Source organism: Rattus norvegicus, chromosome 9 (genome assembly GCF_036323735.1).
Source record: "Rattus norvegicus strain BN/NHsdMcwi chromosome 9, GRCr8, whole genome shotgun sequence".
In the NCBI taxonomy this organism is placed as follows: Eukaryota; Metazoa; Chordata; class Mammalia; order Rodentia; family Muridae; genus Rattus; species Rattus norvegicus.
In genome coordinates this window covers 110,495,358-110,519,406 of record NC_086027.1, presented here as the reverse complement: position 1 = coordinate 110,519,406, position 24,049 = coordinate 110,495,358, and the positions used below count along the sequence as shown (strand labels likewise).

Genomic DNA, 24,049 nt, shown 5'->3' with positions numbered 1-24,049 from the left:
TTCAGTTGGTTGGAGCATAGTGGGTGATTGGCCGTCTTCCCCCCTCCTACCAACTCAAGGAGCCGCTTCTCACTGGAGCTAGAGAAGTGCTTGGTGCCTGTGGATCCGAGGCTCTTGTTTTAGTGTGAAATTGCCGTTCAACTTGGATGTTACCAAGGGAACAAGTACTCCTGTGCCTGTGGGAGGTGCTCAAGATGCACCTTGTAACCTTCATCGGGCTCAAAGAGGAGAACGGACATGGTTAGCACCATGGATTTTAGCAGGATACAATACACCCTTGCAATTTTTTCTGCTTGTGGGCTGTTATCTGAGCTTCCTTTAGATAGACCACATCACGTTGCTGCTGCTGCTGCTGCTGCTGCTGCTGCTGCTGCAAGCCCTCACCCTTTCCCTTTCTTGTCTTTTGCTTTGTGCTGGTCCTAGACCTGTTTGCCTTTGGACTCCTCCTTCCTTCAGATTGTAAGGGCCAAAGGATCAGCACATCTGCCCAAGACTGTGTCCTCTGTGTAGGTTAGGGAAGCTACACCCACGACAGCTCAACCACCTGTCATCTAGACCAGACCTGAGCAGTGATTAGAGTAGCTGGCATGCAGTTGTGGATGGGTGAAATCTGGATCCCAGCCCAGAAGAACTACAGGCAGTTAATGAATGCAGAGGGAGAAGGAGTCTCCTCCTGGCTAAACTCTGATGTTTCTACATCCTTCTAGGTTTCTTATATGAGAGCACATGACAACTATACCGACCTTTCTTTTTCTTTCGGGGAACACTGCAACAGTTGAAATGAAGGGCTAGTATGCTCTATATGCTGTCACTACCCTAGTGCTGCCTTGAATGTAGTCAAACTGGCTGGACAGAGAAAGGCAGGCCAGTTTACAGGGCAATGAAACTGATGAAGCCAGGGGCTGGAGAGATGGCTCAGCGGTTAAGAGCACTGACTGCTCTTCCAGAGGTCCTGAGTTCAATTCCCAGCAACCACATGGTTGCTCACAACCATCTGTAATGAGGTCTGGCACCCTCTTCTGGCCTGCAGTCACACATGCAGACAGAAAGCTGTGTACATAAAAATAAATCCTCAAAAAGTGCTCAAGCTATGATGCTCTGGTGGGTCCCAAGCACAGGTTTCAGTGTAGCTGCCTCATTATATGTAGAAAGATAATTTAAACATATGCTCCTAGCATTATCAAGCTTGAAAAGTTTCTTATTGCTGTACACTAATGTCAGTGCAGTAAGGAAGCCAGCTAATGACCTTACCTGTTCTAAGTCACTTATGCACATTATTGATGATCAGTGACCAGTTATTTGATGTTACATCTTGAATGATTTTGATTGGCACTTCAAATGGATATATTCCTTCAGTTCTGTTGCTCTTCACTGAAGGGGGAAGGTATACATGATTCCACACTTGCTGGCAAGGGAAACCTTAAGTCCAACATAGTTTCACTTTAGATGTAACCTAGATATTGTTGTGTTAAGTTTCGCTGTCATCATTTGAGAGTTGACAAGTTCCAGTGGACAGATTGGTTGACACTTACAGGTGGGCAGGTATTTCTATCAGGAAGTGGTATTCTGTTCAAAGGTTTTAAATTTCCCCTTTTCGTTTTCTTATTATTTCTGTTGCTTACTTCAATTTACACCATGATTCAATTTTTTTTATGATTTTTTTTTTTTTTTCCGGAGCTGGGGACCAAACCCAGGGCCTTGCGCTTGCTAGGCAAGTGCTCTACCACTGAGCTAAATCCCCAACCCCATGATTCAATTTTTTAAAAAATATATACATTTGTACCAAATGAAACTACATAAGCACCTTTCTGGCTGCCACTTGTTTTGAATAATTGAGTCAGGGCTCACCACAACCATTGTGCTGGAAGTTAAGCTTCCAGCTTCTAACATGAGTTACGACGAAGAGTCAGGAATTAAAGCCTAAGCAATCCTAAATCTAAAGACATTGTAAAGCAAGCTCCCTTAAGGTGAAGTGACGCAAACAGAGACAAGTATCACTTCATGGGCTCTCTAATATTGTAAGCAAACTCACTAAATGAAAACCTTTCACAATCACCAGGATGTAAAGAAACAGCATAAAAACAATACTCTAAATCTATAATAATTTTATGCATATTTCTTAAAATGGCAGTTGGAGTAAGCAAACAGGCTGTAATGCTCTTACAAGTTCTATAGCCTCATCAACCCTTCGTAAATCCTGTAACAATCTCCACCTGATTGATTTTTTTAATTACAAATTTGTGTGAGTTTGAATCCTGAGCCTGTCTGTGATCAAACTGCAAACTGTAGCCAATGTAACACTGGGAATCTTTAACCACAGTCTTTACGTTTTCCTTGTAACACCAGAGGCACAACCACAACTTTGGAAAGCAAAACTCAACCTCCAACAAACAATCTAGTCTCCAAAATCCAGTCTCTCCAAAACACCAAGTCTGTCCTTCATGCTCTAATTTTGGTCTTTCAATGTGAATGGCTACAAGTTACTTTCTTTTGAACAATGCAACATTAACTGAAAAGTGGTTACTGAAGTCTACACTGTGCCTTAGGTCTCTTTAGCTGTCTTGCCTGGTGTGTGGACTGGAGTGAGGCCCTGTGGAGGCTGGTGGAAAGGGCTCTGCTTCCTCGAATCCTTTGGGATTCACATAACCCACGACTACCAGCGAAGTATAAGGGAAGCAAGTTTAATTAAAATGTCAGTTTCTCTAGATGTAATTATCTGTTTCAGACTACGTGGGATTATTTCAGGTAGATTTAATGAAACACCGGAGGGCACTGTTACAATGTTCCCTGCAAATGTCACAAGCAAATGAATGTGATGAATTTGACAGGCCTGTTTGTGGAGTTTTGACTAAAAATGCCAACCCTGCAGAGATACTGGGTCTGTGTCTTGTGATGCTGTACCGGGGGTTAGTGTCCTGCAGCCAACTCTGCATGCTGTCAGAGTTCTACTAGTGTTGGCCAACATGCTCACCAGGAAGGCCCGGTGAACCTTCACCAGTCAGGGACTGCCAGCTCACAAGAACAATGAGCCTTCGTAGGCCAAGTATTTCTCCATGCTGTCTTGCATGTCGTGGCATGTGAGTCAGGGCACGCCTGATGCCTCCACTCTGGACTGTAAGCATCAGTCAGTGACACGCACTGCTGGCCTGGTGCCATCACCTGGCCCACCTGGCACCTGGTGCCCCTGGACGTGGCTTTCTGAGAGTTCAAGAGTCAGCCAAAGTCAGGAGTTTTGTTGCCTATAGTTTAGTCTGGTGTTGCACTTTCCTGCTGTGGCTTAGTTCTACAGGATGTCTTAGGACTTTTACAAGTCTGTAGCATAGTTTGGATTTGCTGACATCTTCTCCCATTATCCACTTTTGCAGAGTTGCTTAAACCTTTGGGACACTCAGTTGTCTTCCTTGAGATGAAGGACTGAACTGGTACAAACAACTGGGTTCGTTCTTTCTCTCTCTCTCTCTCTCTCTCTCTCTCTCTCTCTCTCTCTCTTTCTTCCTTTCTTTTCCTCCCCCCCCCAAAAAAAAATATATGTGCTCAATATCTTCCTTTGGAAAATGATTAATTTTGATAAAATGTTTGAAGGAATTTGCCTTTTTAACCATTTAAAAATGCGTATGTCTTTGGCATTAAGCACATCCATTTAATGTATCCAGCTCTGGCCTCTCGTCAAACGTGTATTTTCCACTGTAGCCTAAGTGCAGTAGTCTTCTACTGGAATGGAATAAGTAACCACCGAAGACTAAAAGGATGCCCTCCACCTCACTGCCTACAGGGTCTGGAGTCTGAGTGTGTCTTCTGTGTCACTGGAGCCTCTTTTCTTTACAGAGCTCGGGTTCAGGTGAATGTATGTACTCAGTAGAAGGAATCAGCTTTTAGCAGCATAGGACTGGTTGATAATCCTTCTTTCCTGCTGGCTGTCGCAAGGAGCTGATCTTAGCTCTAGGAGACTGACATTACCACTGACCCCTTTAAGGACAACAGAAGTCTGTCTCTCTCCTCAGGATCCTTAGATATCCTGGAGAGCAGCTCAGTCCTGCCAAGGATGAATCACTGGCCTCTGTTGTTGATGGGACTGTAATTACAACTGCAAAACCCCGCCCCTTTGCTTTATTTGGGGAATCCCAAAACCCCGCCCCTTTGCTTTATTTGGGGAATCCCCAAACCCCGCCCCTTTGCTTTATTTGGGGAATCCCATGCTGTTGACAGTTTCTGCCTGTCCTTGAGAGCAAGGGAATTTACTAGGCTTTGGGGTTAGAATTGTGCTTATTACCTGTTTTGTTTCTGAGTGTGCCTATGACCGTAGAGGATGGCACCTTATAAACCATGACTATGCTGCCTTCCTTACAGAATAACACGCATCTACTTAAGACAGCACCCGGGCTTGAGTTCCATGGCTTTGACACCACTGTCCTCTCCGACTTTATCGCAATCTTCTGATGTTTCATCCTTATTTCTTATTGGCTGTCAGCTGAGGGGCCTCACTGTGGCTCCTGACCCCTCCCTCTCCATAGGTGGCTGTTGTAAGTTCTGTCACACCCCTCTGACAAGCTGAGTAAGATCCTCTACCTACAAGACACTCATCCATTAAGTTGGACCTGATTGAATAGTCCATTTCAGGACCAGTCTCCAATTACACCTGCCGTGTCACTCTTGCCTTAGAAGTGGCATATTAAGGCATGCACACATTTGCAAGGTGGTAGTGTATTTAGGCTAACACATGCTTCCAGATTCTTTTGTCTGTTACTTAGCAAAAATTGCTTACATGGCAATATGCCTTATTTAAAGAGGATAATTAACATCACCTTTGCATAAACGTTAGTAATTTGCCTTTGGAGAATAAACATTACGGATCTTCAGAAAAGGAATGAGAGAAATAAAGGAATAGGGGTTGGTGATACAGTAAAACATGTGCCTCTAATGGACCCATTTGGAGAAAACGAATAGGATACCACCACTATGGCTGTGAATTACTTATGTTTGCTCCACAGATGAAATGAGAGAACTTGTACAAAGCTGACATTGTAGATTTGAAGAGAAATTCCTGAGGTTGAACCTTACCAGCCGCAGGTACTTCTTATCACAGGCTCAGTGGCTCTCTACTTACTCCACATGTGGCTGCTTCTTCACTTCAGTGGTGCTTCAGGAAAATGGGTTTTTATGGTTGTTGCCCACTCATATATTCATCATAGATTTCCGCACGTATTTAGAATTTTCTGTGTAAAGTACTTTGGCAGACATTTAACTAAAAGACTAGACTATCTCATGTACGGTGCTGCCCTGACTGTGTGAGAGATGGAGGTGTGCTTCAGAGATTTAAGTCAGCGCTTACTGATCTTTTCTAACCTTTACGTCATAGCTAAGAAACCTGTCCAGCCTAGACCTGCGCCACATCACTGAACTGGACAATGAAACTGTGATGGAAATCGTCAAGAGGTGCAAAAATCTCAGCTCTCTGAATCTCTGTCTGAACTGGATCATAAACGACAGGTAAGCGTCGTAATGTCTTAGACGTGTGCCCAGAGGAGAGCACAGCACATCCTGAGGGCTGCTGTGCTAGGCCATGCCTGCGTTAAGTCAGATCCACGGCAGCTGTGTCCCTGGGAAGGCGGAGGAGGAAGGGTCAGGTGGGACCCTGCAGTGCGCCTGCTGCCGCAGGTCCGGCTGTTTCATTTGCGTTGTCACTGCCTTTTGTTCCAGCAAGTACAGCTGCAGCATTGTAGTTCCCTCCTGTTACTTCTAAAGTATCTCCTGCCCGTCTTTGTTAAGGTTTCGAGATATTTGTGGTTGATTGTTCTGGTTTATCAGTGATTCTGAGGAATTGCTTCAAACGTTTTGCATTTAGACCCTTTCTTAATGATGATGATCTCATTTCTAACAAATGTAAGTTGTTTTTAAATAGACTCGCATGATTAGCAGCTTAATGCATAATATAGAATATATAAAATGGGAATTTTTAAAGTAATGATAAACCCATATTTTCCTCTGAAATATTACATTGAGTTAGAAAAAGATGTAGCACACCTCTCGCAAGCAGACGTTAGCAACACAGGTAAGTGCACAAGTGCCCCACTGCCCAGCACAGGTGTGTGGACATTGCTCCAGGCAGTGCAGAGGAGGCGGGCCTGAGAGTGCTGGGTGAGACTGCAGAGAGCCTGGCCCACCAACTTTTCTTCACTGTTCTTAAAGATAGGCCACTACACAGAGTTCACTTTCAAAATAGAACTTACTGTTCCACCTAACATTAATGAAGTATTTTATAAGTACGAGAGATAACATTCCGCTTAACCCAGTAATGCTTCAAACCTAAGACTCCCTCCTTATTTTTTTAAATTATTTCTTATGTTTTGAAAATAGTGGTATGGATCCCATCTTTTCCAGTTATAATGAGCAGTAATGATCAATAGATTGCCCTGAATTACACTTCCAGTTCTATGATGGTCTTTGTGAAAGCCTTAGAAAAATTTTTGTGGTAATTTTTCTATCATTTATTTTCAGATTTTAGCCAATCCATAAAATTTACAATTAGATGTATTATGGCGTCCCGTGTAAAGCATCAGTGCATATTTAAATGATGTAATATCTAAACTAGTCTAGGCAAATCTATTTCCTGAATCATTTATCCATTTGTGAGTTTTTGAAAAGGCGAAACCCCAATGCTCAAAATCCACTCTTCTTGTCATTTAAAAATATACAGTATGAGATCATCGTCTATCGTCAGTGTCTTGAACATCTCGCTCCCCTAAGCGTCAGCCGACCAGGCTTCTCTCAGTCTCTGGAAGGCCAGTTCTTGTCTTTCTCGAATGACAGGTCTTGTAGTCCTCGACTTCCTGTTCCATTGGACAGTGCCCAGTCGTAGGCCTGTGGTAGTCCCTGCCGAGTTTCCAGGACTGTCCCTACTGCGTGCTGTATTGGTGCAGGAGCACTGGCACTCTCTGTGCTCAGGGCTTCTGTGTTTTCTGTGCGTTTGCGAGCAATTGCCTTAGTTTTCACATTTTTCCTCTTTCCTAGACCAGAAGGCAGTCTTGCTGAGTGGGTGACATAGGGACTTACTTTGTATCCCACTGTAGCTGGTCTTTGCTACTTTGTGGATTCTTCTTTTTTTCATCCTTCATCTTCCCACTCCCCCTTGAGGGGGGAGGAGAGAGGGAAGGAGAGAGGTGGGGAAAAATCCTTAAACCTAATTTCTTTATTTTTTTTCTAATTTTTTGTTTCTTCTTTACTTGTAGTTGCTGTTTGGTTTTTTTGTGGGTTCTTCCTTTTGCCACCCTTTATCCCATGGTTTTATCCCCTATCACTAAACAAGAGAGAGAATATAGAGGAGAGAGTTAGAGATCCCTGAATTTCTTTCTTTCTTGTTTCTTATTTGAGCAGAACTACTAACAAACTACAACTAACCCCTGTGAATGAGTAGCAACCACCTACCCCGCCTTGGGGGGCCCCAGCATTTATGTACCCTCTGAGAGGTCTCATAACCCCGAATGTCACACAGTCATGTCCCAAACGCACGCCTCTGCTGGAGCATGGAGCGAGTCATACGCACCTGCTGCGACAGCCACAGCAGCCCCATGCCCCACATCCGGATTCAAACAAAACATACTCCTACAACGTGTCTGGTTTTTTATTTGTTTTGTTTTTGTTTTTTAAATAAATCAAAATCCCAGAATTCTCACTACATCCTCTACATTCACTCACATCATCAGAATTTCACTGAAAGAGAACGCTCATCCCTGCTGGTTCTGAGGTTGCAGGCGTAGTTCAGGATGCCTAGGTGACACTGTGCTGGGCAATCAGTGACCTGACCAGGTCTCTCTGCCTGCTTTGGAGGGTCTGCCGTTTCTTACACATTCAGTCTGGAAGCCTTTTCTCTACGTATTTCTCTTCTCTGCTGTCCCCTTTGCCGTGTGGAAGCCTTGCAGCTCCACATCATCTTCTTGGTCTGTTTCTGCCTGTGTTTCTGGCCTGTGTTTTCGGACTCTGCTTCCTAAAGTCATGAGAAACTTTCCATTTTCTTATTGGTGTTTCACAGGTTCTTTTCTCTTACATTTTTATGGAATCAGATTTTTCTTGAGAAATTTACTAATTATTTTTCTTTAAACGTTCTTTGACTTTTTGCCATTAAAATTTGTTAAAATGTATTTACTGTTTGTGGTAATATTTACTTTATAAAGTAAGCCAAATATTCAGGAAAATGATTGACATCAATTTAAAAGTGAAATTTATTGATTTTTAAAATTCCATTTTAAAGTCTAATGGACTTTTAAAAATTATAAAGAATCTAAATTTGTTAAGATGTATTTATTGTTTTTGGTAATATTTGCTTTACAAAGTAAACCAAATATTTAAAGAAAATTGAATGGTATCATTTTAAAAATTAAAGTGCTCCCCAATTAGTGTTCTCCTTTACAGACAGCTTTAGGACAGCCTAGCATAGTCTTTTCATGGCACGTGACACAGTGACGTACATGAACACCCTTATCTCCAATGCTTGACCTCTAGACAAGCTTAGGAGTCCATCCAGTTAAAAGAGAAAGCGGTCATCCTGCAGCAGTGCGCTCACACTCTAGCTTCCTGGATACATGACCTAAGAGCCGTGGGCCTCGAGAATCAGACCTGTCATCGGTAGTCAGAAGTGCCGCGGCTGGTGAGTGACGCGGGACCTGTGTCTGCCTTGTGATTGTCCCCTAAGTGGACACTGTGTTTATAATGAACTTAGTGATCTTCGTCTTCCCGCTCTTCACTCACTCACTCACCAACCTGGCATGTGAGACGGGAAAGTGAGCGCCAGTCCTTCGTCCTTTCTTTCTTTTTTCTAGCTTTGCGGGCTCAACTTCTTGGTCTCTATAGTTTTCTTTTTGTACTTATCTGTAATGGTTATTTAGTGTTCAGTTCTAAATATAATCAGTACAGTGGAGGTTTATTTCCAAGGAATGAAAGTGTATTTTTTATGTTTTTAATGGAAAAGTTTGGATTAATTGAGAAAACATGCATTTTAATGAGTCGAGCTGCAGAGTCATGGAGATCAGACTCTTAGTTTTAATTACACTGCTTGCACTTACCCTATGTACTGTAATAGAAGTTTCAGACATTAAAACCCACTTTAAATTACTCATCTCATTGTTCCTGCCATGCTGTATCACTAAGCTAAGTAATATTTGTAATTATATTGGTATAAATCTAGGGCTTCCCATCAGACTTAATTATGACTTCAGCACTTAGCCGAGATGGGTTAGTAGCCTTTCACAGAGAGAGCACGGGAGTGCACTAATGCATTTAGCCTATTAATTAGCTTCAGTGTTACGAGTGCTCATTAATACAGTCCTGCTGTAAATCAGGGAGCAGTGCTGAGTACTTGGTACTGTGTCTCAGAATGTGGAGCACGGAGTCTCTCCTACCGTGGGGTTGCTCTTCTAGGTGGCGTGAGACGTAATGTTGATGCTGAGCTTGGTCAGGAGAGAGGGGAGGATGATAGCTCATTGCCCGGGGATTGGGGACTGGTCGGTGTGTGGCCAGCACTCCTGTGCAAGCCTCTCCACACTGTTTTGTGAGGGGAAGGTCTGACTGTTCCTGTGGTGTTTACGTCGTCCATTAGACTGCTTTGGCTTTCAGGTGGATGTGATTTTGTAATTACTACATGGAAACTTGGTGGGGACAAAGAAGAAAATATTAATGGGTCATGAGTCAGTTTTCTATTTCATAGATGGAATTAATCCGCTATTAATATGGGAAAATTCTTAGACTTATGTTTATGGTAAGCTTTTGTTGTTGTTTGGTCTGGAACAGTAGTTCTTATCCTGTGGCTTGTGATCCCTTTGGAAGTTCACGTATCAGATATTCTGTGCATGAGATATTTACATTTATATGTATATATATATATCATTTATGAATTGGCAATGAAATCATTTTATGGTTGAGGGTCACCACAACACAAGGAGCTGTATTAAAAGTCACGTCATTGCGTGTTGAGGAAACACTGGTCTAGAACCTTTAGATGTTATTTTGTGTATTCATAGATTAAAAACCCAATTAACATTCTAAAGCTTCAATGCTCTCTCTTTTCCTACATGAAAAGTTCTTGCCTGTGAGATTTCATTTTAAAACTAAACATGTAAAACTGTATAGTAATTGATCTCTTGGTATCTGGTTTGTTTTTGTTGTTGGGTCGGAATTTTGCGGGGGTAGAGTCAAATCAAGGGCTTTGCATCCTCCCACAGAGGTACATCCCTGACTCTAATGCATAGTCTTCTGTGGTCTTGAGATTGATCTGTGGACTAAGACGTGTGTTGTTTCCTGAAAGCTCTCCGTGCACTGAAAGGATTGCACAGCATGGTGTTTCCTTGTATTCAGAGGATGGGAGAGTCATCTCTGACATTTACTGTCACTTTGAAATACAAACAGAACCCAATGTTGTATGAAAAGTGAGGAGGGACTGTTTCTATCTGCGATTTAAATCGAACATCCGGTCACTATGTCTTCTCTATTCTCTGACTCCAAGTTTATCCGAATATTTATTTGATATAAATCTTTTGTTATTTTACAGTCAATTTGGTCTTTAGGTGTTTTGCATGACTGAAACAGAATGCAAAAGCTGCACATATAGGTGTAAGGCTGGTATGTAAAAACCTTGAAGGGTTCTGAGCTTCTTCTTAGCAGTATGATTTTTTTTTCTTTTCTTTTCTTTTCTTTTTTTTTTCCTCGGAGCTGGGGACAGAACCCAGGGCCTTGCGCTTGCTATGCAAGCGCTCTACCACTGAGCTAAATCCCCAACCCCAGCAGTATGATTTTAATAGTTCATTGTTACTGATTTTATCAATAAAAATTAAAAGAACTTTCCCTGATCTAGGTAGGTTTTTTTTTTGCAAAAATTATTTAATTTTTTTTGTCAAAAATATAGGTTTTCCAATTAAAAAATGTTAACATTGGTCCTTAAAAAAAAAAAAAAAAAGCCTAGCTAGCTTAGTTCCTGTGATCCACATCTCTCTTAGCAGATGACCCTTTAATTCGCAGCTCACTGTGCTGCTTATGAAGCAGTGCAGGGCAATATTGTGAGAGAAATTGAATACTTTCTGGCGGCCACTAGCTAATGTTACAAAACAGAGCAAAGCTGGGGCTTGTTCTCATGACAGCAGAACCCCAGGGTAGAGGGAGTGTCTGTGGTGACACGTTTCTGACAGGCATAATGAAAAGAGGCTCCTTCAGTTTACAGCCTGGGAGACTGACAGTGTGTGTAGGTTGACTCTTGAGCATGATTTTGGGGGAAGTTCTTCTGATGGCTGCATAACAAAGGCAGGAAGAGGTTACCTGGTGAGACAGGAAGTCAGAGAAAGGTTGGAGGTCAGGTGAGAACTACCATGATCCTTTAAGAGCCTTAAAAGGTCTGCCCAGTGAGAAGGCAGCAGCTAGCCTAGTGATGATTTATATCCTCAGTCATATGCAAACCTCGACAGTGGTTGTTGGGGCAAACTATCAATTGCCATAATTTTCTGGGTTAATTTTTTCCTTCCGTAAAAAGCTTTACTGTAAAATATGGAGATTTTAAATCTTGGACTCTTACTGCTACTTTCTTTTCAGGTACACAGTAAGACTTTTATAAAAAGTGAAGATCATTTTCATGAAAATTCTGAGCTCATGTCTTCTCCTGTAAAAGTTTAAATTAGCCTTTTTTTTTTAAATCAGCACTATCTTCAGTATTGTATTGGGCTGTTGGCCATTTTCTTTATCCGACAGACTTGATCCATATTTTATCTGTCTCCTACCCAGCCTATAAAACTGGATTCTTCTTCATTAAATACAGAATGTAGGCACCAGGGGATGGCTCAGCAGTTAACATTTCTTGCTCTTCCAGAGGACCCATGTTTGGTTCCCAACTACGAGTAATGTCACCTTCAGGGGATCCAATGCCCTATTCTTCCTCTATGGCGCCTGCACAAATGTAGCATATATTCCATGTGTACACACATAAATATATATGGAATTAGACTCTATGAAAATTTAATAAGTATTTTAAATTTATACTTCAGTATGAAAAATGTATTAAACTACAACGCTTTTTTAGATATTTCATATTTTAAATATGTAATTTTTAAATATGTAATATGAATTGTAAGTTGAGTCTGATAAAAACCTTCACAGCTAATAGAGTTAATTATTTTACTGTTAGTTTTTTCTTGTTACTGTTGTCATTTCAGACATCAGGACTTTGACCAACAGGCAGAAGTTACGGAGGGGACAGATCAGCTTTAAATAGATAAAGCAATTGTTCTCACTAATAGACGTCCAGTATCTGAAGCAAGCAGGACTATTATAAGACAATTTATTAAATATTAAACAGTGATAAACTAGTTTTCTAAAGCCTTTCCAACTTCAAACCTGTCAGTTAAAGTTACTTGTTTATGTTGGTCTGGGATCCAGCCGAGTGTCTAATGCATTGTGGGGTGTGCTGTACCAGGAGGCACCATCTGTAGGCAGGCACCGTAGGGGTCTTCCGAAGAGGGAAGTCACAGGTACCTCTTGGAGTTGGTTCATGGCTCCTTTGTTTTTAGCACTAAGTGAGGCCCTAACACCAGCGTCTTTTGTTCCTGTATGGAAAGACAGATCCCCTTTTTGTGTTTAGGGTTGTGTGGGCTGCAGTTGTGGGGTGACAGCTGAGTCCCTCACACCTCTCAGCAAGACTGACAACGCCCCAGCTCACGTAAAACTCAACGAGGTTTTATAGAAAGATTTTTCTAACTCCCTTGATCATCTCTGCATGTTTATTCTGTTTCTTCTTTCAAATTTCCGTTGATTCAATAAAAAGCGGTGATATTTAGAAATAAAGTTCAGAGAGGATTTGAGCAGGTGTTGGTGGTATAAAATATTTGCTGAGTGCCCATTGTGTTTTATTTCCAGGAATTGTTTTGTGAACATATGCTATATATTGTATTTTTAAGTGTTCCAGGACCAAGTGATTAATCTACCTCTTCCAGTGAATGTCATGTCACAGCGGACTTAGACTTATTTCACTTCAGTCCCTAATATTACTTAATTCTCAGAGAGACTGCGGTTTAAAGGTTGCCCAGGGGACAACCTATCTGCTAAACGCAGTGGCGTAGTTGGATTCGGGCTTGAGAATATTTTACTCTCTACTGAAGTTAAGTGGTGTAGAAGAGAGGATGCTTCTCAGCTGGGGTATTGTGAAGTCTGGGTAATTTTCTTCTCTGTAAGCACAAAAACTTGGAAATAGAGAGGACATAAAAATATGGCTTTGGAGGGGTGTGTGGAGAGATGGTTCAGTGGTTAAGACCCCTGACTGTTCTTCCAGAGATCCTGATTTCAATTTCTAAAAACCACATGGGGGCTCACAACCATCTGTAATGGAATACGATGCCCTCTTCTGGTGTCTGAAGACAGCAACAGTGTAGTTACGACACAAGTTAGTAATGTCAGCTGCCGTGCCAGCCTCACCCTGGCACCTATACCCACGCTGTCCTTCCTCTAGAGTGTGGCTAGTTTGAATCTGGTGTGTCTTAGTTTCTTTTCTGTCACTATGTCAAGCACCATGACAGAGGCAGTTTTAGAGGAAAGCATTTCATTAGGGCTTATGTTTCCAGAGTAGAGTCCATGACCATCCTGACTTGCTTGGTAGCTACTACCCAGGCATGGCACTGGGACAGGTCCTGGAAGCTCACACGGTGGGTGGTGGTAGGGGATACCAGCTGGAATGATATGGGCTCTTGAAACCTCAAAGCTCACGCACAGTTACACACGTCTTCCAACGAGGCCACACCTCCTAATCCTTCCTAAACAGTTCCACACATTGAGGACCTAGCATTCACACACAAGGGTCCATGGGGGCCGTTCTCGTTCACATTATCACATGGTGTTAATAACATACTGGGGTGATTTGATGGAACATTAAAAAAATCTCACCGTGAACTACAGAAGTTATTTTAATAATTTTATGTATATCATATAGTCATATTTTTGGTAAGACCAACTTAGACAGGTAATGTCTTTATGCATGTATGTGCATGCATGTGTGTGTATGCCTCTGTGTGTCCGTTGTGGGTGCATGTACCTGTGTAGACATGTGTAGAGGCCAAAGGTTGATGGTTTCTTCAATTACTTCTTCATCTTATCTTTTGAGAGAAAGTCTCTCACTGAACGTGAACTCAGTCAGTTTTGCTAGTCTGCCTGGCTATGATCCCCTGGATTCATCTGTCACTGTCTGTCAGGATTGGAGTTGCGGACACATGCCATGCCTTGCTTTTTAGATAATGGCAGCTGGGAATCTAATTTGGGTCTTAATTTTAGCATCACAGCATTTTGCCCACTGAGTTGTCTCCCTATCCCTAGAAGGGTAGTTTATTGAGTCACGTCATGAATGTTTCTGGATGCTCTGATACAATGTTCTCTCTGCTTTCACGTTTTTCAAGCTATGGAAAGATTATCTAACATAGTCTATGAGATTTACCCCTCTTTTTATAGGGGAGTATTCTCTGGGTATTCAACCCAAACACCTGTACTCATAATTAGCTTGGATTCTACCACTGACCACTGCACCATTACCCTGACCGAATTTGTGGTATAAAAATGTTTTCTCTGTAATTAAATGAGTTTATATCATAGGAAAGAGCAGAAAGAGTACATTTTAAATGATAGTGGAGTGCCGTAAGCCCATGGTCTATTGTCTCCTGCCTCGTGCCTGTTTGAACTGCTGACAATGGAGAAAATCATGATTTATTCATGGACATGATAGCTTATTGGCTGCTCAGATGAATTCCTCTGTCTTTCCCACCCCTATGTCTCCTAGGAATGGCCATATTCTTAGTCACTCAAACTTGAAATGGTAATTAAAATAACTCACTGTTGTCAAAATCTAAAGTGTGTGATAAATGGAGCCCAGTAAATAGTGAAAATATGGGAAAGATGATTAAATCTGACAGTTTCCCTGTAAAAGACTTGGGGTGATAAATATCTCCTGTGATTAGTTATTAATTTAGTGCAGGGGATTTTCCTTCAGCCCAAAATGTTTTATGAACAGTGGCATAAAGAAATACTTTAGAAGATAGGTACGCACATGTTTAACCAGAGAGGAAATTGCTGTAACTTGATTGGTAATAATTAAAGACGGCAGACCTGACGGTGCACGTGCCTGAGCTATTTTCTGTATGACAGTCCTTTCGGAAACCCAGCGAGGGAGGTGCTTCCCGAAGACAGGGAAATGACAGGATGCTTTGGCTTGGACTTCTGCCCGCCCGCTCGCCTTGAACACGGGAAGGTTCCACGCATCCCAATCCTCAGACAGTATGTTGAACTTCTCAGACAGTATATTGAGCTATATTTCTCAGACAGTATATTGGAGTTAAAAAAAAAGCAAACTTGTTACATTAACAACAATTCCGATGGTAATGCTACTAGTCATTTGTCTTAAAGTGATTAAGAGTGGTTTTATATTAAGGCAGAATGCAGTGGCTTCAGAATCACTGCACCTCCTTCCTGTCCATCAGAACACAGGAGCGTTAGTGTCGGTGGCCTTGAATGTGTGACTTGTACTGCTTGGTTTACAACTCTGTCTTCTTCACTCTTGTGCCTCTAAGGCCATCTGACCCCTTTGCTGTCCACGGCTCAGAGAATTGAGTTAAGAGTGCAGATTGACTCAAGAGAGTCAAGAGTGCAGATTTTCTATTAGGGTGAATAAATGTCCTTTGAAATTTAACTCGAATAAGTTTGTAAACAACCAGACAATGGTAGCACTGCTCTCTCCCTTCCAGACTTATTCCTGAGTAAATAAGATAGTTAAATGATTTAATCTTCTAATGTAAATTCAGGTAGAACTTCATGTATTGCACCTGGTTATCTGGAAGTCATATCCCTCCCCCCTAATTATGAAGGAGTTTTAGTGCTCAGTTATTGAGGGTTGACCTTTTTATTTTTTACTTTGGGGACTTTTTATGTGATGAACCATTAATGCACATACATATAGTGGTAGCCAAAATCATTAATTAATTCCCAGTATCAGCTGAGAAGAAAACGAGAAATTTAGTGAGAGCATTCCTTCTGTTTCTTAGTGAGAGGAATATGGCTGCATGAGGGGGAAACCCAAGCATTTCCTCTTGCTCTTCTTGCGATGCTCTTAGATACATATTTATAATTGGCTAATTGTTAATATGTGTCTAAACATGCTGATTAAGGCCAGGTTCAGATTTCAAGTTATCATCAGAACATCAGGTTGTGAGAGCAACCATGGGATCGTCAAGGCCACCAAGCATGCACAGCCCAGCCCAGCCCAGCCCAGCCCAGCCCAGCCCAGCCCAGCACAGCACAGCACAGCCCAGCCCAGCCCAGCCCAGCCCAGCACAGCACAGCACAGCCCAGCCCAGCCCAGCCCAGCACAGCCCAGCACAGCACAGCACAGCCCAGCCCAGCCCAGCCCAGCATAGCACAGTCCAGCACAGCACAGCCCAGCCCAGCCCAGCCCAGCCCAGCCCAGCCCAGCCCAGCCCAGCCCAGCATAGCACAGCACAGCCCAGCCCAGCCCAGCACAGCATAGCACAGCACAGCCCAGCCCAGCCCAGCCCAGCCCAGCCCAGCCCAGCACAGCACAGCACAGCATAGCAGCACAGCACAGCCCAGCACAGCAGCAGAGCAGCTAATTTAGGCTAATTGCTTATCTGTTTGTTCAGGGTATGCTTTGGATCTGTCTTTTCAGATCCCAGCATGTAAGAAGAGTAAGGGAGGTAAATTTAAAATGTTAGAACAGTTACTATAAAATAATAGTGATAGTGATGATGATGATGACGACGATGACAATGATGACAATGATGATGATGATGCCCGGTAACTATGTAGTTTGTAAACCAACCAAGTAAGACTTCAGAGGTTATTTTAGACACTTTTCAGTCATTTGAGGAGTAGATACCTGTTCCAGGGCTGTGACACCGGGATCTCATTAACCCTGAATAATCAGAATTGTTTAATTCCTAGAAATCAAGCCAAGCCACTTTGGAAGAAAAGCCAGCTATCAGTAAGGTGACTTGGTGAGTGACATTTCCTTTAGAAGAGCATTACTTGGCCTCTTATACCATGGTAAAGCCGTTAGAGTGGCTTGGAAATTAGAGAAGCACGTGCACCATGCGGAGCTGCTGCTCTTCTTCCCGGAGGTTACGGTCTCGCCAGCACCAGTTTGTCTGAAACGGAGAGCTCCTCGTGTCTCCAGTCGCGGCTCTGTGAAGCCCTGCTGAAACAGATCCTTAGCTGAAAATAGCTGCAATCCTAGGAGTCAGCTCCTCATTGGAAATTGCAGGGTTGCCATCAGGAGGGAGTCAGCTCATCCTCACACTGTTTCTTGGTTCACCGTATTGTGAAACAGCAAATAGCGATTTCCTCTCTCTCTCTCCTCCCATAAGGAGTGGTCCTGACATGTAGTGTGTTCAGTGGCACAGTTTACCCTTTGACATTGTCCAAAGCAGGCATACCACAGTGCTGTAGGAAGGAGTCTTTTGGAGACAAACATGTTTGAGAAAGTATAGGTAGCAATTATCATTTGTGACATTCTGTGACTCTCTCGAGTATTTCAGAAATATATTCAGTAGGATGAGATCTCATGTAGTAAGTTAAAGAAAAGTTTCCTTTTTTTAATCAAGGATTCTTATTTTTATATTTGTTAATAGACACAAAAAAACTAGTGTAATAAATCTGAACTCTTCCTAATTCAAAATGAGTACATCTCTGGGTCTAGTTAAATAATTCCAGTATAAACAAGAATCCCCCAAGATCATTTTCATGCAGATGAATGGAAGTAGATGTCAGTTTACAAAGCTGTGTCTTTCTTCTCTCATGGATTGGTAATTTCTTGTGGTACTGCTCAGAAAACCTAGATTTCCCGGGTTGGTTGTGGAGCGCTCCATCTGAAAGCTTCTTGTTAAAATTAAAAATGTCAGGGGTGCTGGAGAGGTGGTGAAGGGGCCGAAAGCACAGGCTGCTTTCAGAAAACCCAGCTTTGATTCCCAGCGCCCGTGCGGCAGTCTATAACCATCTGTAGCTCCACTTCCAGAGGATCTGATGCCTTTTTCTAGCTTCCCCGGGCACCAGACACACAAATGGTGCAGACATATGTGCAGGTAAAACACATCAGAAGAGGAAAATATGGAAACAGAAACATATACTCGATTAAATATAAAAGATTGAAGACTATTAGACACGAAAGCAACTGCCACCCACCCACCCACCCAACCCCAGTGATAGTATCAGTTATTGTTTCCGGACTGTGCACATCTTTAGAAATTTACCACTGAGGCAGCCAAGTACTGTAGCTCCATATGACAGAAGATGAAAGTTAACGCTTCTGTTTCCTTTTCAGACCCCAAACCCTGTACTTACTGATGGTAGAAAGATAGACAGATATAGTCAGACAGAGCTACCAAAGCTCACCTGTGCTCTGCAGACTGTAACCCCAGACTCCTCACCTGTATGTGCCCTTCTGTGTGACATTAACCTGTATGTGCACTTCTGTGTGACTTTACCTGTATGTGCACTTCTGTGTGACATTAACCTGTATGTGCCCTTCTGTGTGACTTTACCTGTATGTGCACTTCAATATGCACTATGACATTAGCCGTTTCTCCATTCGGAAGTGAGCAAGTGTCTTTATGCCTTTGCGGTCTGCACTGGGCATAGTAGAGTTGACTTCGAGAATCCTTAGAACATCTCTGCTCACCTCTGGAATCTTGCTATCAGCATATTGTTAGCACAGACCAGCAGCTCTCAACTTTTGGTTCAGGACCCTCATGGGGATCACATATCAGATACCCATATATCGGATATTTACATTACATTATGATTCAAAGTTAGCAAACTGACAGCTATGAATTAACAACAGAATAATGTTGTGGTTGGAGGTCACCATGGCATGAGGAACTGTATAAAAGGGTCACTGCCTGGGAAGGTTGAGAACCCCAGGTATGGACCACTTTACCTGATCACGAGAGAGAGAGACCTCTTTAAGGTGGAAGACCATCCAGTGCTTATAGCCAGAATGTAAAGTGAGCCCTGTTCACATATCTGGGCTGCAGAGTTGTGACTGAATGTAAAGTTTTATTTAAGCTACATTTGGGTGTGGTTTGTTACACAGCATTTCATGGTTAAGATGCTTCCTAGTTGTCCTAAGCTAAAAATTTTACATTGTATGAATGAAGTTTCAGAAGTTTATCGTTCTTTATCTTTTCAGCAGTCACCCCTTGAGTCTTCATCTGAGAACATTGCGCCCCATTTTATTGGTTAGGTAGGTTGAGGCAGAGAGGTCTTGTTTTCTGAAGGTCGTGCCTGACTAGTACTAAGGCACTGTCTCCTCCTAAGCTTATAGTATAGCAAGAGTTGGCTGCAGTAAGCAGCATCCTGGGTAAATGTCATCACAGCATAATGGTGGTCAGTACGTAGTCCAGGAAGTAAACCCTACTTGTAGTTTGTGCGTTTTTAATCTTACATCGTCAGCTAAAGAGACACTGGAAAAAGAAGCAGCTGTTTGGCTCCTCCAGGCCTGAGTCTGAGGGGGTAGCGTGGGTCTATATAAACGAAAGATGCTAAGTATGAATCCTGGAATTTATATGTAGCAAAACCAGTTTTCTGGCCCGCAGTATTTTTCCTCAGGCCAGGAGGAAATGGAGAGAATGGGAGAGTGTGTTCTTGAGCAGATCGTGGCTGAGGCCTCCTGACATCGCAGCTTTGCCTTCATCATCTGTGCTTTCCAATAACAAGCCGCACAGACGGAGGGGTGGGTGTGCCCTGAGCATCACTGCTAGTCTCCCCACTTACCAGTGACAAAGGGGTCCAGTCCTGCACAGGGCCACTATAGGTTACAGCCCTGGAACATTTCCTGCATGGCTTCTTATGAAAATGTGGACACTTACTTTTTTGGGAAATATTGTTTCCAGAATTGTTTCTATTTTCTCTTGAGGGAAAAAATTAATAATTTCCCAGTAATAATTTTCACTAGTAAATTACCAGGGTACTCTGTGTTACATTACATTGCACATAGGCGTGCGTAGAAATGCTTAGGTGAGAGTGCATACGTATTTTGAGAATTTAAATTTTGGTCTGGGGAGATGATGACTCACTGGGTAAAAGCCCTTGCTATACAAGCGTGACGACCTGAGGCTGAATGCTCAGAGCCCATACGAAGCCAGGTGTGGTCGTGTCAGCATCTGTCTCCTCAGGATGCTGTGGGAGAGAGGGAGCTAATTCAGGAGAACTGTGTACAGCAGACCCTGCCTCCACCAAGGCTGGGATCGAGAACTGATACCTGGGGTTGCCCTGCTCCCCCACCCCTGCAATACACCTTGGCAAGACTACTGCATGTCCACATATAATTACACATACAAGTACACTAATGGTGGTTAGTGGATGGCGTGAATAAGTAGATACTACACTCTGTTTAGTTTTTGGAGAAGAAAAAAATATTTTTTCTTTTAGTTTTAATTTTTATGGAAATAGATTTTGAGTTCCATATGTTACCATATAGATGGCAGCACTGGAATTAATCTGTGGATAAGAACTGTGACTCTTCCAAAGCCTCTAACATTTAGCTGGAATCTCAGAAACTGTTTACTGATTGATAATTGGTTGATTGATTGATTGATTGATTGATTGATTGACTGTCCAACCTAGTGAGCATAGGCTTGTGTTCAAGGTAAGAAAGGAGTCAGACAGGAAATGCAGGATGTTACAGTAAGCTGAGCAGAATGCCTATGCTAATTTGAAGGGTGCCCTTTAAGGGCTCTGTAGCCCAAAACGGAAGAATTAAAGATGCCGTCCATGGACTCTACAGGACAGTATGGTGGTATAAATGTGTGTGTGTGTGAGGGCATGGGTGCAGTCTGACCTGACGTATGCTTTCCTTATTGATTTTTTTTTGTCCCATTTCATTCTTCAACCTCCAGAAATTTATGTTATGATGATCTTTGAAGAAATCCATATTACCATGTAGTTAATACTTTGAACATTATGATCTCACCAGAACTATAAGTGTGAAGTTATTTATATTTTTTAAGCTGACATGTGTCTTCCTTTTGATTCTAAGATTTCTCTTTCACAAGTTTATTCACAGTGCCTAGATGTCATTATGCTGTGGAGGAGCTTGGGGGGGTGGTGTTCTCGCTTGTCTGCTACTCTTCTCTAAGAGGACATGCCCATGAAGCTTGGCAGCACGAGAGGGCCTGACGTGTTACCACACCATCACGATCACGACAGACTGGGGCACACATAGACGTCACTCGAGTTGGACAGGATGGGTCGTCTCCCATTGTGAAAATGCCCCTGTTTATGAACAGGGCAAGGCCACAATGCTTTGTGTACAGAGAGCTGCTGTTTACTGTGCACACATTTGCCTTGTGATTCTTGCCCCACTGACAGGATGCGTGTAATGGTTAATTCCAATGATTATCCTTTATGTACCGATTTGTCACTGACATGTTATTTTGGTTCTTTGGACTGATTCTGTATGCTCACATCAATAGTGCGTGATAGTGCATACACACATTGGCCTGGGCTGTGCTAAGGGCACTGGGGCACATTAGTGCTCCCTAAGCATTGCGTTCACTCCAGCCTGCTGTTGGAAGAATGCTGTCTTGTGAGCACTTAATGCAGACCGTGACTCGTTCTCAGACAGCTGTGAGATAGTTTACATATGTTTAATATATTTTCAAGTTCTATTAAACCTTTACTCTAAACATTATTTAGAATGCTTCAGTCATATACAGATGAAAATTCTAGAATATTAAAAACTAATTTTTCAGTACCTAATCACAGTCATATGCTTCAGTAGCAACATTGGCAAGCACAGTCCATTTTGACTAAAGTTCCTAAGACCCGGTTTAAAGTCCTTTGCTCAGTGAGATCATCTCTTTTCTTATTTGCTTTAAATTTCAAAAGAATGGATATATCTGGCTGGGTTCTTTGAACTGTTTGTACAGGTGAAACTTTCTAAGCCTGCACAGAGGGAAAATCAACAACTTCTGACTTTCTCTTTTAAGGGCAGCACTGCGTAATTTTTATTCAATTTCTATTTAATTTTTCTTAAGGTACTTTTGACATTCACAAATTATATCACTCATTTTGACATGCAAATGAGAAAATGAGTAACTTTGGGATTCAAATGTGAGAAGCTCCTCCTTGGTGCTTAGACACGTTCCCTCCTTCCTCCCATCCACTCCCCACCTCCTTCCTCCCATCCCTTCCCCAGGAACAACAACAGTCTAACCTCTCAAAGAGAGTCCTTTTCCTGAAGACAAGCCTTTGTAAAAACAGCCTTTCTTCTCCTAATTCAGTAAAAAGCATTTGCTTCTTGGCTGACTTCCCACCCTTTAAGCTGCGTCTTCTCTTTTTTAAAACAATATTCTGTTGACGTTTTTGTTGACGGCCACTGATGACATTTTCCCTGGTACTTTTCTTCCTTTAATTTGAATCTTCTCCTTGCATCCACAGAATGTTTTCCTGCACTGTCAGTGCCCCTGGTGACATTTTCATCTGAATCATGACATATTCATTTTAGAAAACACGGCATTGTAAGGAGCCTTTTGGTCAGTGACATTTTGGCAAACACTTGCCAGTGGCCACCAGAGAAGGTCACATACACTTGGAGCAAGGAAATACATTACTCAGGAGTTCTTCCCTGAATGCTGATGAGTGGGACTCACAATGGGAGTTGAGAGAGGGGATGCTTTGTGCTTCTGCTGCTTTGTCCCAGCCTTTTCCTGTAGGGTCATTCACTGTACAACCTTGGTGAACTTATTTGAGTTCTGTCTAATGATCGGGGTAATGGGATCCCACCTCAGTGAAATGTTTGGAGGCTTAATCATGTTTCAAAAGCACCTTGCTCATGAACCATTAGTTCATTCCGAGAGTGGGGGCTTCTGTGATATCACTCATCATCTCTGCTGTATCACCACTGACAGGGTGGACACCGCCCTTGAGAGGCCTTAAATCTAACTTTGGGAAGACACCAGCAGGCTCTTGAAGGTTACTTTTAATGTAACACGTGGTGACGTTGAAGAGTCCATAATCATCTTAGGAAAGCATGGCAGCCAGATGTGTTCATTATACCTCCACAAACATCCCTTTGACTTCAAAATAAGTGCACAAAAATGAATGCAGATTCATGAATAGATATTTACAAACCAGTAATGTTCTTTATAAATTTTTGTTGAATAAAACCCTTTTATAAATAGTAACATCCTTTAAAAAACGTTTTTCACATGGATATTTTTTATCCAACTGTATCTTAAAGAATCATAGTCTTAAAAATACACTTTGGTTGTCTGCGCACACACATGCACATAATCATAACAAATTAATGAAACAGTAAATTAAATTAAAAATGTTTGAGAAAGCACCTTTAAAAAAAAACCTTCCAATTTGGTTTGAGAAAACGATCTAATTCCTATTTACTTTGTCTTCCTGTAAGCTTAGGTTTGACATGTCTGGTGTCCCAGGATCTGGTCAGCAGCGACAGTACAGTCCAGCTCATTTCTCCATCTTCCCACACCAGCCTGCTGCTGGTGCTACTGTCCCTTTCTCACCGTGTCTGACTTCAGGATGCTTCTTCCAACCAAAAGATCAGCGCTTTCTTAAAGTATTTTTAAAATTAGGTTACTTACGCTCGGGTTTTTTTCTTTTTCCAAGACTGCAGCATACCCTTTAGACAGAGCATGGGGCGGTCTATGAGAGATTCTGAAATAGAGAGGTGTCTCCCTGGAGTGGTGCAGAGCGGGTTGGCAGGACACCATGGACTGCCAGAGGGCAGACTGCTAGAGGTGAGACTGGCATGTGCTGATTTCCCTCTGCTCTGCCTTGCTCTGTTTTTCCTGCCCTGTGGCTTGAAGGTTTATTAAAATGCTAATGATGTTTATTCTGTTTTTATTGGCAGCTCCCAGATTTGATTATTGATATATCTGAATAACAGTGGAATGCAATCACGAAGTCTCCTTTGGCTCTTTCCCTGGGTCTTTGTCAGCAGAAGTAGAAATACCACAATGTCAGGTAGATCATAGGCATGTCTTAGAAATCTGTGTAGAGAAGT

At 42.3% G+C, this 24,049-nt stretch overlaps 1 protein-coding gene and 1 long non-coding RNA gene across 10 annotated transcripts in view; both read left to right on the top strand.

Annotated features, from left to right (window-relative positions):
• Fbxl17 (F-box and leucine-rich repeat protein 17) overlaps window positions 1-24,049 on the top strand; it is a 438,576-nt gene that overhangs the window by 146,778 nt on the left and 267,749 nt on the right. For all 9 annotated transcript variants that reach the window (XM_039083777.2, NM_001108235.2, XM_063267332.1 and 6 more), the window contains one exon: window positions 5,357-5,487. In XM_039083777.2, the coding sequence (XP_038939705.1) occupies window positions 5,357-5,487 (131 nt within the window). The remainder of the gene's footprint in view (window positions 1-5,356; window positions 5,488-24,049) is intronic.
• LOC134480616 (uncharacterized) lies at window positions 5,494-20,793 on the top strand. Its single transcript, XR_010055068.1, has 2 exons — window positions 5,494-15,282; window positions 16,963-20,793. It is a non-coding gene; the product is annotated as an uncharacterized LOC134480616 (long non-coding RNA).